Below are 11,200 nucleotides of genomic sequence, written 5' to 3'. Positions count from 1 at the left end.
ACCGGGACATAGAGACAGGGACCGGGACATCGGGACCGGGACATCGGAACCGGGACATAGAGACAGGGACCGGGACATCGGGACCGGGACATCGGGACCGGGACATCGGAACCGGGACATAGAGACAGGGACCGGGACATCGGGACCGGGACATCGGAACCGGGACATAGAGACAGGGACCGGGACATCGGAAGCGGGATCAGAACCGGGATCAGAACTGAGACATCGGGAACGGGATTAAAACACCGGGAGCGGGACATCGGGAACGGGATCAGGACACAGGGTCCAAGACCGAGACTGGGACCAGGATACAGGGAGTGAGACCGGGACCAGTACCGGGATCCTGGGAGCAAAACCGGATTCTGGGACAGCGGAACCGGGACCGAGACCAGAGACAGGTGAGGGGGCAGCGGGACTGGGACTGGGACTGGGACTGGGACTGGGACTGGGACTGGGGCCGGGACCAGCATCAGGACTGGGACCGGGACCAGAACTGGAACTGGGACTGGAATCACCACCAGGAGTGGGTTTAGGATTGGGACCAGAACTGGAAATGGGACTGGGATCAGAACTGGAAATTGGACTGGGACCAAAACTGGAAATTGGACTGGAAACTGGGTTTAGGATCAGATTGGGACTGGGATGACACCGGGACTGAGACCAGCACTGGGTTTAGGATCAGGATTAGGACTGGGGATGACACCAGGACTGGGACCAGCACTGGGTTTAGGATCAGGATTAGGACTGGGATGACACCGGGACTGGGACCAGCACTGGGTTTAGGATCAGGATTGGGACTGGGGATGACACCAGGACTGGGACCAGGACTGGGTTTAGGATCAGGATTAAGACTGGGATGACACCAGGACTGGGTTTAGGATCAGGATTAGGACTGGGATGACACCAGGACTGGGACCAGCACTGGGTTTAGGATCAGGATTAGGACTGGGATGACACCAGGACTGGGACCAGCACTGGGTTTAGGATCAGGATTGGGACTGGGATGACACCAGGACTGGGTTTAGGATCAGGATTAGGACTGGGATGACACCAGGACTGGGTTTAGGATCAGGATTAGGACTGGGATGACACCAGCACTGGGTTTAGGATCAGGATTAGGACTGGGGATGACACCAGCACTGGGTTTAGGATCAGGATTAGGACTGGGATGACACCAGGACTGGGTTTAGGATCAGGATTAGGACTGGGATGACACCAGGACTGGGACCAGCACTGGGTTTAGGATCAGGATTGGGACTGGGATGACACCGGGACTGGGTTTAGGATCAGGATTGGAACCGGGGGTGACACCAGCACTGGGTTTAGGATCAGGATTGGGACTGGGATGACACCAGGACTGGGACCAGCACTGGGTTTAGGATCAGGATTAGGACTGGGATGACACCGGGACTGGGTTTAGGATCAGGATTGGAACCGGGGGTGACACCAGCACTGGACCCACCCCCGGTGCCACCCCAAGTGTCACCTCGGTGTCCCCCAGACACCAGTGTCCCCTGGGAGGGGGAGGGGGCAGCCCCAGTGTCCCCAGTGACCCCCATGTCCCTCCAGGATGCGGGTGACCCTAGTGGCCCTGGTGGCCCTGGTGGCCCTGGTGGCCCTGGTGGGCTCAGGGACACCGGAACCGGCCCGGGTGGCCCAGCTGGTGACAGATTTTGGTCTGCGGCTGTTCCGGGCGGCGCTGGCAGCCCGAGGTGACACCAACGTCGTGTTCGCGCCCCACGGGGCCACCTCGGTGCTGGTGGCCCTGCAGGTGGCCACGGCCGGGAGGGGCCGGCAGCAGCTGGAGGCGGCCACCGGCTTCAGCATCGATGGTGAGGGGGACAGGGGGCGTGGAGGGGACACTTTGGGGTCCTTGTCACCACTGGGGACACCTCGAGGTCATTGTCCCCACGGAGGGGTGGGATTTGAGGTCCCTGTCCCCACTGGGGGGACACTTGGATGTCCCTGTCCCCACGGCGGTGGCACCGATGTGTCCCCCACCCCACTGCGGGGACACTTGGATGTCCCTGTCCCCACGGCGGTGGCACCGATGTGTCCCCACCCCACTGCGGGGACACTTGGATGTCCCTGTCCCCACGGTGGTGGCACCGATGTGTCCCCACCCCACTGCGGGGACACTTTGACGTCCCTGTCCCCACGGCGGTGGCACCGATGTGTCCCCACCCCACTGCGGGGACACTTGGATGTCCCTGTCCCCACGGCGGTGGCACCGATGTGTCCCCACCCCACTGCGGGGACACTTTGACGTCCCTGTCCCCACGGCGGTGGCACCGATGTGTCCCCACCCCACTGCGGGGACACTTGGATGTCCCTGTCCCCACGCGGGCAGCGCTGTCACGTCCCCAAACCCCCGCCCCCCCCTCCCCGTCCCCTCCGTGACTCAGTTTCCCCGCAGGCCCGGGGGTCTCGGCCGAGCTGCGGGGGCTGCTCCGGGCGCTGAGGGGACCCGGCCACGTGCTGGAGGTGGCCCAGGGGCTCTTCGTGGCCCGCGGGGTGGCCCTGAGGCGCGGCTTCGTGGCCCGGCTCCTGCGAGCCCTCGGGCCCCGCAGCCTCGCCCGCCTGGACCTCGCCAGTGGGGAGGGGGCGAGGAGGGTCCTCAACGCCTGGGCCCGGGAGCGGACCCGCGGTGAGACCCCCGGGACCCTTTTTTGGGGAGGGGGCGATGGGTGCGGGACCTTTCTGGGGAGGGGGCCATGGGACCCCTTTTGGGGAGGGGGAGATGGGGCGTGGGAACCCCTGGGTCCCTTTTGGGGAGGGGGTGAGGGGCGTGGGAACCCCTGGGACCCTTTTGGGGAGGGGGGCGAGGGATGCGGGACCCCCGGGACCCCTTTTTGGGGAGGGGGCGAGGGGCGTGGGAACCCCCGGGAACCCTTTTTGGGATCAATGGGATTATTTTAGGATCAATGGGGTTATTTTTGGGATCAGTGGGATTATGATCAATGGGATTATTTTAAAATCAACGGGATTATTTTGGGATCGATGGGGTTTTTTTGGGATCAATGGGATTATGATCAACGGGATTATTTTAGGATCAATGGGATTATTTTGGGATCAATGGGATTATTTTGGGATCAATGGGGTTATTTTGGGATCAATGGGATTTTTTGGGGATCAATGGGATTATGATCAACGGGATTATTTTGGGATCAATGGGATTTTTTTTGGGATCAATGGGGTTTTTTTTGGGATCAATGGGATTATTTTAAAATCAATGGCGTTTTTTGGGATCAATGGGATTTTTTGGGTAATCAATGGGATTTGTGGGTAATCAATGGGATCATTTTAGGATCAATGGGATTTTTTGGGTAATCAACGGGATTTTTTGGATAATCAATGGGATTTTTTTGGGGAATCAACAGGATTTTTTGGGTAACGAATGCATTTTTTGGGTAATCAATGCATTTTTTGGGTAATCAACGTGATTTTTTGGGTACTCAATGCATTTTTTTGGGTAATCAATGGGATTTTTTGGGTAATCAATGGGATTTTTTGGGATCAGTGGGGTTTTTTTTAGGTAATCAATGCATTTTTTGGGATCAATGGGATTTTTTTGGGTAATCAATGGGATTTTTTCATGATCAATGGCATTTTTTGGGTAATCAATGGCATTTTTTTGGGTAATCAATGGGATTTTTTGGGTGATCAATGGGATTTTTTAGGTAATCAATGGGAATTTTGGGTTACCAATGCATTTTTTGGGTAATCAACGGGATTTTTTGGGTAATCAACGTGATTTTTTGGGTAATGAATGCATTTTTTTGGGTAATCAATGGGATTTTTTGGATAATCAACGGGATTTTTTGGGTACTCAATGCATTTTTTTGGGGACCAATGGCGTTTTTCGGGCTCAGCGGGGTTTTCTCAGGATCTACACCCTCGGTGACACCCGCGTGTCCCCGCAGGGCTGGTGGCCGGCCTGGTGGCCCCCGGGGCGGTGGCTCCCGGCGCTCGGCTGCTGGTGGCCAGCGCCGAGTTCTTCCGGGGCTCCTGGGGGGTCCCGTTCCCGGCGCGCGCCACCCGCGCCCGGCCCTTCCGCCGCGCCGACGGCACCGCGGGCGCCGTGCCCATGATGGCCCGGGCCGGGCGCTTCCGCTGCGGTGAGTGCTGGCACACCGGGGCACCCGTGTCACCTTCTGTGCCACCTGTGTCACCGGCTGTGTCACACCTGTGTCACCTGTGTCACACCTGTGTCACCTGTGTCACACCTGTGTCACACCTGTGTCACCTCCTGTGTCACCTGTGTCACCTGTGTCACACCTGTGTGTCACCTGTGTCACCTGTGTCACCTCCTGTGTCACCCGTGTCACCTGTGTCACACCTGTGTCACCTGTGTCACCTCCTGTGTCACCCCCTGTGTCACCAGTGCCACCTGTGTCACCGGCCGTGTCACCTGTGTCACCTGTGTCACCTCCTGTGTCACCTCCTGTGTCACACCTGTGTCACCTCCTGTGTCACCTGTGTCACACCTGTGTCACACCTGTGTCACCTGTGTGTCACCTGTGTCACCTGTGTCACCTCCTGTGTCACCTGTGTCACCAGTGCCACCTGTGTCACCTGTGTCACCTGTGTCACCTGTGTCACACCTGTGTCACACCTGTGTCACCTGTGTCACCTCCTGTGTCACCCCCTGTGTCACCTGTGCCACCTCCTGTGTCACCTGTGCCACCTGTGTCACCGGCCGTGTCACCTGTGTCACCTGTGTCACCTCCTGTGTCACCTCCTGTGTCACCCCCTGTGTCACCTGTGCCACCTGTGTCACCGGCCGTGTCACCTGTTTCACCCCCTGTGTCACCTGTGTCACACCTGTGTCACCTCCTGTGTCACCTGTGTCACCTGTGTCACCTCATGTCATCTGTGTCACCTCCTGTGTCACCTGTGTCACCTCATGTCATCTGTGTCACCTCCTGTGTCACCTGTCACCTGTGTCACCTGTGCCACCTGTGTCACCTGGTGCACCTGAGCACCGCCTGGGGCACCTTCTGGTACACCTGGGCACCTCCTGTCATCTGTGTCCCCTCCTCTGTCACCGCCTGTGTCACCTTGTGTCATTGCTGCCACCTTGTGTCACCTCATGTCACCTCCTGTGTCCCCCCCACCGCCGGGTCCCCTCTGACCCCTCCAATGTCACCCCGTGTCACCCCGGATGCCACCCCCAATGTCCCCCTGGCTGTCCCCAGTGTCCCCTCTGACCCCCCCCAATGTCACTCTGCCTGTCTCTGTGTCACCCTGTGTCACCCTGGATGTCCCCATGTCCCCTCTGACCCCCCCCCCGTGTCACCCTGGATGTCCCCATGTCCCCTCTGACCCCCCCAGTGTCACCCCGGCTGTCCCTGTGTCACCCCGTGTCACCCTGGCTGTCCCCATGTCCCCTCTGACCCCCCCCCCGTGTCACCCCTGGATGTCCCCATGTCCCCTCTGACCCCCCCCAGTGTCACCCTGGCTGTCCCTGTGTCACCCCGTGTCACCCTGGATGTCCCCATGTCCCCTCTGACCCCCCCAGTGTCACCCTGTGTCACCCTGGCTGTCCCCATGTCCCCTCTGACCCCCCCCCAGTGTCACCCTGTGTCACCCTGGCTGTCCCCATGTCCCCTCTGACCCCCCCTGTGTCACCCTGGCTGTCCCCATGTCCCCTCTGACCCCCCCAATGTCCCCCTGGCTGTCCCCATGTCCCCTCTGACCCCCCCAATGTCACCCTGTGTCACCCTGGATGTCCCCATGTCCCCCCCAATGTCCCCCTGGCTGTCCCCATGTCCCCTCTGACCCCCCCAGTGTCACCCTGGCTGTCCCTGTGTCACCCCGTGTCACCCTGGATGCCACCCCCCAATGTCCCCCTGGCTGTCCCTATGTCCCCTCTGACCCCCCCTGTGTCACCCTGGTTGTCCCCATGTCCCCTCTGACCCCCCCTGTGTCCCCCTGGCTGTCCCCATGTCCCCTCTGACCCCCCCAGTGTCACCCTGGCTGTCCCTATGTCCCCTCTGACCCCCCCCAGTGTCACCCTGTGTCACCCTGGATGTCCCCATGTCCCCTCTGACCCCCCCAATGTCACCCTGTGTCACCCTGGATGTCCCCATGTCCCCCCCCAGTGTCCCCCTGGCTGTCCCCATGTCCCCTCTGACCCCTCCCCCCCCCCACAATGTCACCCCCCAGGTGACTTCGAGACGCCCTCGGGGGTCCCGTTCACGGTGGCCGAGGTCCCCTACGCGGGGGGGGAGGTGGCCCTGCTGCTGGTGGCACCTGTGGAGCGCCACGTGCCCGTCGCCACCCTGGTGCCGCTGCTGGATGTCCCCAATGTCACCGGCTGGGTGGCACGGCTCCGCGCCGCCCCCCGCGTGCTCGTGCTGCCACGGTGAGAGAGCGGGGACAGCGGGGACAGCGGGGACAGTGGGGACATCGGGGACAGCGGGGACATTGGGGACATTGGGGACATTGGGGACAGCGGGGACATTGGGGGGGTTGGGGACATTGGGGGCATTGGGGGGATTGGGGACATTGGGGGTTGGGGACATTGGGGGACATTGAGGGACATTGCGGACATTGGGGACATTGGGGGTTGGGGACACTGGGGACATCGGGGACATTGGGGACATTGGGGGGGTTGGGGACATTGGGGACATTGAGGACATCGGGGACATCGGGGGGTTGGGGACAGCGGGGACATTGGAGATATTGGGGACAGCGGGGACATTGGGGAGACTGGGGACACTGTGGATATCGGGGACATTGGGGACATCGGGGACATTGGGGGACATTGAGGACATTGGGGACATTGGCAGGGTTGGGGACACTGGGGACATTGGGGGGGTTGGGGGATTGGGGACATTGGGGGCATCGGGGACATTGGGGACATTGAGGACATCGGGGACATTGGGGGGATTGGGGACATTGGGGGCATTGGGGACATTGAGGACACTGGGGACATTGAGGACATCAGGGGTTGGGGACATTGGGGGGTTGGGGACATTGGGGGACATTGGAGACATTGGGGACAACGGGGACATTGGGGGACATTGGGGGCATTGGGGACATTGGGGACATTGAGGACATTGGGGACATTGGGGGGTTGGGGACACTGGGGACATTGGGGGGGTTGGGGGCATTGGGGAGATTGGGGGCTTGGGGACATGGGGGACATTGGGGTTTGGGGACAGTGGAGACCTTGGAGATGTTTGGGACACTGAGGACATTGGAGGGATTCGGGGGACATTGGGGACATCTGGGGACATCGGGGATGTTGGGGACATTGGGGACATCGGGGAAATCTGGGGGTTGGGGACACTGGGGTTATTTGGGGTCACCTGGGGACACTTGGGGACACTGCCACCCCCCCCAAGTGACCCCTGTCACCCCCCCAGCTTCTCCCTGGAGACCTCCTGGGACCTCCGGGGTCCCCTCAAGGCCTTGGGGGTCCTCGACCTCTTCGACCCCGACAGCGCCGACTTCTCCCCCCTGTCAGGTAACGTCCCCAAATGTCCCCAAATGTCCCCAAATGTCCCCAACATCCCCGCTGTCCCCAATGTCCCCAATCCCCAAATGTCCCCAATGTCCCCCAGTGTCCCCCAAATGTCCCCCAATGTCCCCAACATCCCCAATACCTCAGTTTCCCCAATGTCCCCGATGTCCCCCAACGTCCCCCATCCCCTCAACGACCCCAATCCCCCCAATGTCCCCAATCCCTCCAATGTCCCCAATGTCCCCCAAATGTCCCCCAATGTCCCCCAATGTCCCAAATCCCCTCAATGACCCCAATCTCCCCAATGTCCCCAATCCCTCGAGTGTCCCCAATGTCCCCCAAATGTCCCCCAATGTCCACCAATGTCCCCAATCCCCTCAATGTCCCCAATGTCCCCAAATGTCCCCCAATCCCCCCAATGTCCCCAATCCCCCAATGTCCCCACTGTCCTCAGTGTCCCCCAGGGTCCCCAATCCCCCCAATGTCCCCAATCCCCTCAATGTCCCCAATGTCCCCAAATGTCCCCCAATGTCCCCGATGTCCCCAATCCCCCAATGTCCCCAGTGTCCTCAGTGTCCCCCAATGTCTCCAATGTCCCCAATGTCCCCAGTGTCCCCCAGGGTCCCCAATCCCCCCAATGTCCCCAGTGTCCCCCAGGGTCCCCAATCCCCCCAATGTCCCCAGTGTCCCCAGTCCCCCAGTGTCCCCAACATCCCCAATGTCCTCAATGTCCCCAGTGTCCCCAAATCCCCCCAATGTCCCAAATGTCCCCAATGTCCCCAGTGTCCCCCAATATCCCCAGTGTCCCCAATGTCCCCCAATGTCCCAAATGTCCCCAGTGCCCCCAATGTCCCCAATCCCCCCAATGTCCCCAATGTCCCCAAATGTCCCCAATGATGTTCCCACCCCTCCAGTGTCCCCAATGTCCCCAACAACCCCAATCCCCCCAATCCCTCCAATGTCCCCAACCCCCCAATGTCCCCAGTGTCCTCAATGTCCCCAATGTCCCCAATCCCCCCAATGTCCCAAATGTCCCCAATGTCCCAAATGTCCCCAATCCCCAAATGTTCCCGATGTCCCCAATGTCCCCAGTGTCCCCAATGTCCCCAATCCCCTCAATGTCCCCAATGTCCCCAACATCCCCCAATGTTCCCAACGATGTTCCCGATGTCCCCAATGTCCCCAGTGTCCCCAATGTCCCCAATCCCCTCAATGTCCCCAATCCCCTCAATGTCCCCAATGTCCCCAATCCCCTCAATGTCCCCAATGTCCCCAACATCCCCCAATGTCCCCAATGTCCCCAATCCCCCCAATGTCCCCAATGTCCCCAATGCCCCAATGTCCCCAACGATGTCCCCAGTGTCCCCATGTCCCCTCCCCAGGTGAGGAGCGCCTGGTGCTGGGCCAGGTCCTGCAGAAGGTGCGGATGGAGGTGGCCGAAAACGGCACCGAGGTGGCCTCGGCCTCAGGTTTGGGGCATTTTATGGAATTTTGTGGAATTTTGGGGCATTTTGGGGCATTTTGGGGCATTTTAGGGCATTTTGGGGTTTTGCGATGTTCGGGGGGTTTAGGGAATTTAGGGGATTTTGGAGGATCTGTGGAATTTTGGGGAGATTTGGGGGGTTTTGGGGGTTTTTTGAGGGTTTGGGGGATTTTGGAGGGTTTGGATGGATTTGGGGGAGTTGGGAGGTTTTGGGCAATTTGGGGTTTTGGGGCATTTTTGGGGGGTTGGGGGCTTGGGGATTTTTGGGCGGATTTTGGGGAGTTTGGGGGATTTGGGAGGCTTGGGGGGGTTTGGGGATTTGGGGATTTTGGGGGGATTTTGGGGAGATTTGGGAGTTTCAGGGGGTTAGGGGGGATTTGGGGGATTTTAGGGGGTTTGGGGGTTTCGAGGGATTTTGGGGATTTTGGGGGATTTTAAGGGTTTCGGGGGATTTTGGGGGTTGGGGGGGGATTCTGGGGAGATTTTGGGGTTTTTGGGGTCTCACTGCCCCCCACATCCCGCAGCTGCCGTGATTTATTCCCGCATGGCTCCGCCCGAAATCCTCTTGGATCGACCCTTCCTCTTCCTCATCCGCCACCACCCCACAGGTTTGGGGGGATTTGGGGGATTTGGGGGGATTTTGGGAGGGGTGGGTTGGGGGATTTGGGGGGATTTTGGGGGGGGGGGTTGGGGGTTTTGGGGGATTTTGGGGGGATTTGGGGCTTTGTGGGATTTTGGAGGATTATGGGGGGATTTGGAGGTTTTGGGGGATTTTGGAGGATTTGGGGAATCTGGGGGGATTTCAGGATTTTGGGGTTTGAGGGGATTTGGGGGTTTTGAGGGTTTTGGGGGATTTGAGGGTTTTGGGGATTTGGGGGCTTTGAGAGGATTTTGGGGGGATTTGAGGGGATTTTGGGGTATTTCCGGGGGTGTTTGGGGGATTTGGGGATTTTTTGGGGTCTCTGCCCCACAGATTTGGGTCTGGGGGTGCCCCTGACCTCTCTTCTTCCCCCCCAGGTGCCGTCCTCTTCGTGGGGCAGGTGACGGATCCCTGAGCGCCTCGAGAGGTTCACCCCAAAAATGGGGGCACCCCAAAATTGGGGGCATCCCAAAATTGGGGGCACCACAAAATGAAGACACTCCAAAATTCGGACACTCCTAAATGGGGACGCCCCAAATTTGGGACACCCCAAATTGGGACATCCCAACCAGCGATCACCCCAAATTGGGAACCCCAAAATGGGGACACCCCAAAATTGGACTAGCCCAAACTTGGGGCACCCCAAAGTGGGGTCACCCCAAACTGGGGATAACCCAAAAATGGGGACACCCCAAAATTGGGGTCCCGTGGGGTCGGGGGGAGCTGTAATTTATTGGGGAGATTTTAATATATTGGGGGTCACCCCAAAACCGGCCATGGGGTCAGTCTGTCCTGGGGGTGTGGTCAGTCTGTCCTGGGGTTGTGGTCACTCCTGCCCTGGGTTGTGGTCAGTCTGTCCTGGGGCTGTGGTCAGTCTGTCCTGGGGCTGTGGTCAGTCTGTCCTGGGTTGTGGTCAGTCTGTCCTGGGCTGTGGTCACTCCTGTCCTGGCGGTGTGGTCAGTCTGTCCTGGGGCTGTGGTGAGTCTGTCCTGGGGCTGTGGTCACTCCTGTCCTGGGGTGTGGTCAGTCTGTCCTGGGTTGTGGTCACTCCTGTCCTGGGTTGTGGTCAGTCTGTCCTGGGTTGTGGTCAGTCTGTCCTGGTGTTGTGGTCAGTCTGTCCTGGGGCTGTGGTCAGTCTGTCCTGGCGCTGTGGTCACTCCTGTCCTGGGGCTGTGGTCACTCCACTCCAGGGGCTGTGGTCAGTCTGTCCTGGGCTGTGGTCAGTCTGTCCTGGGTTGTGGTCAGTCTGTCCTGGGGCTGTGGTCACTCCTGTCCAGGGGCTGTGGTCAGTCTGTCCCGGGCTGTGGTCAGTCTGTCCTGGGTTGTGGTCAGTCTGTCCTGGGGCTGTGGTCACTCCTGTCCTGGGGTTGTGGTCAGTCTGTCCTGGGTTGTGGTCAGTCTGTCCTGGGCTGTGGTCAGTCTGTCATGGGGGTGTGGTCACTCCTGTCCTGGGTTGTGGTCAGTCTGTCCTGGGGCTGTGGTCACTCCTGTCCTGGGTTCTGGTCAGTCTGTCCTGGGGCTGTGGTCACTCCTGCCCTAGGCTGTGGTCACTCCTGTCCTGGGGTTGTGGTCACTCCGGCCCTGGGTTGTGGTCAGTCTGTCCTGG

The 11,200-nt window shown here is 59.7% G+C and overlaps 1 protein-coding gene across 1 annotated transcript; it reads left to right on the top strand.

Moving 5' to 3' along the window:
• The first annotated feature begins 258 nt into the window (after positions 1 to 258).
• On the top strand, positions 259 to 10,334 carry LOC137466286 (plasminogen activator inhibitor 1-like). Its single transcript, XM_068178083.1, has 9 exons — positions 259 to 398; positions 1,570 to 1,832; positions 2,417 to 2,647; positions 3,924 to 4,118; positions 6,169 to 6,367; positions 7,374 to 7,474; positions 8,854 to 8,940; positions 9,479 to 9,562; positions 9,972 to 10,334. The coding sequence occupies exons 2-9, from the start codon at positions 1,571 to 1,573 to the stop codon at positions 10,007 to 10,009; spliced, it is 1,197 nt and encodes a 398-aa protein (XP_068034184.1). The 5' UTR covers positions 259 to 398; position 1,570; the 3' UTR covers positions 10,010 to 10,334.
• Positions 10,335 to 11,200: the final 866 nt, after the last annotated feature.

The sequence above is a fragment of the Anomalospiza imberbis genome, unplaced genomic scaffold, assembly GCF_031753505.1.
Source record: "Anomalospiza imberbis isolate Cuckoo-Finch-1a 21T00152 unplaced genomic scaffold, ASM3175350v1 scaffold_172, whole genome shotgun sequence".
Classification (NCBI taxonomy): domain Eukaryota; kingdom Metazoa; phylum Chordata; class Aves; order Passeriformes; family Viduidae; genus Anomalospiza; species Anomalospiza imberbis.
This window is presented reverse-complemented; position numbering and strand designations above follow the sequence as displayed.

Excerpts from the sequence above, each read along its gene's own strand:
- LOC137466286 (XM_068178083.1), top strand. The coding sequence starts at position 1,571 with ATGCGGGTGACCCTAGTGGCCCTGGTGGCCCTGGTGGCCCTGGTGGCC. Across the intron at positions 4,119-6,168 it reads GGCCGGGCGCTTCCGCTGCG|GTGACTTCGAGACGCCCTCG; the intron begins GTGAGTGCTGGC and ends GTCACCCCCCAG. Across the intron at positions 6,368-7,373 it reads CGCGTGCTCGTGCTGCCACG|CTTCTCCCTGGAGACCTCCT; the intron begins GTGAGAGAGCGG and ends TCACCCCCCCAG.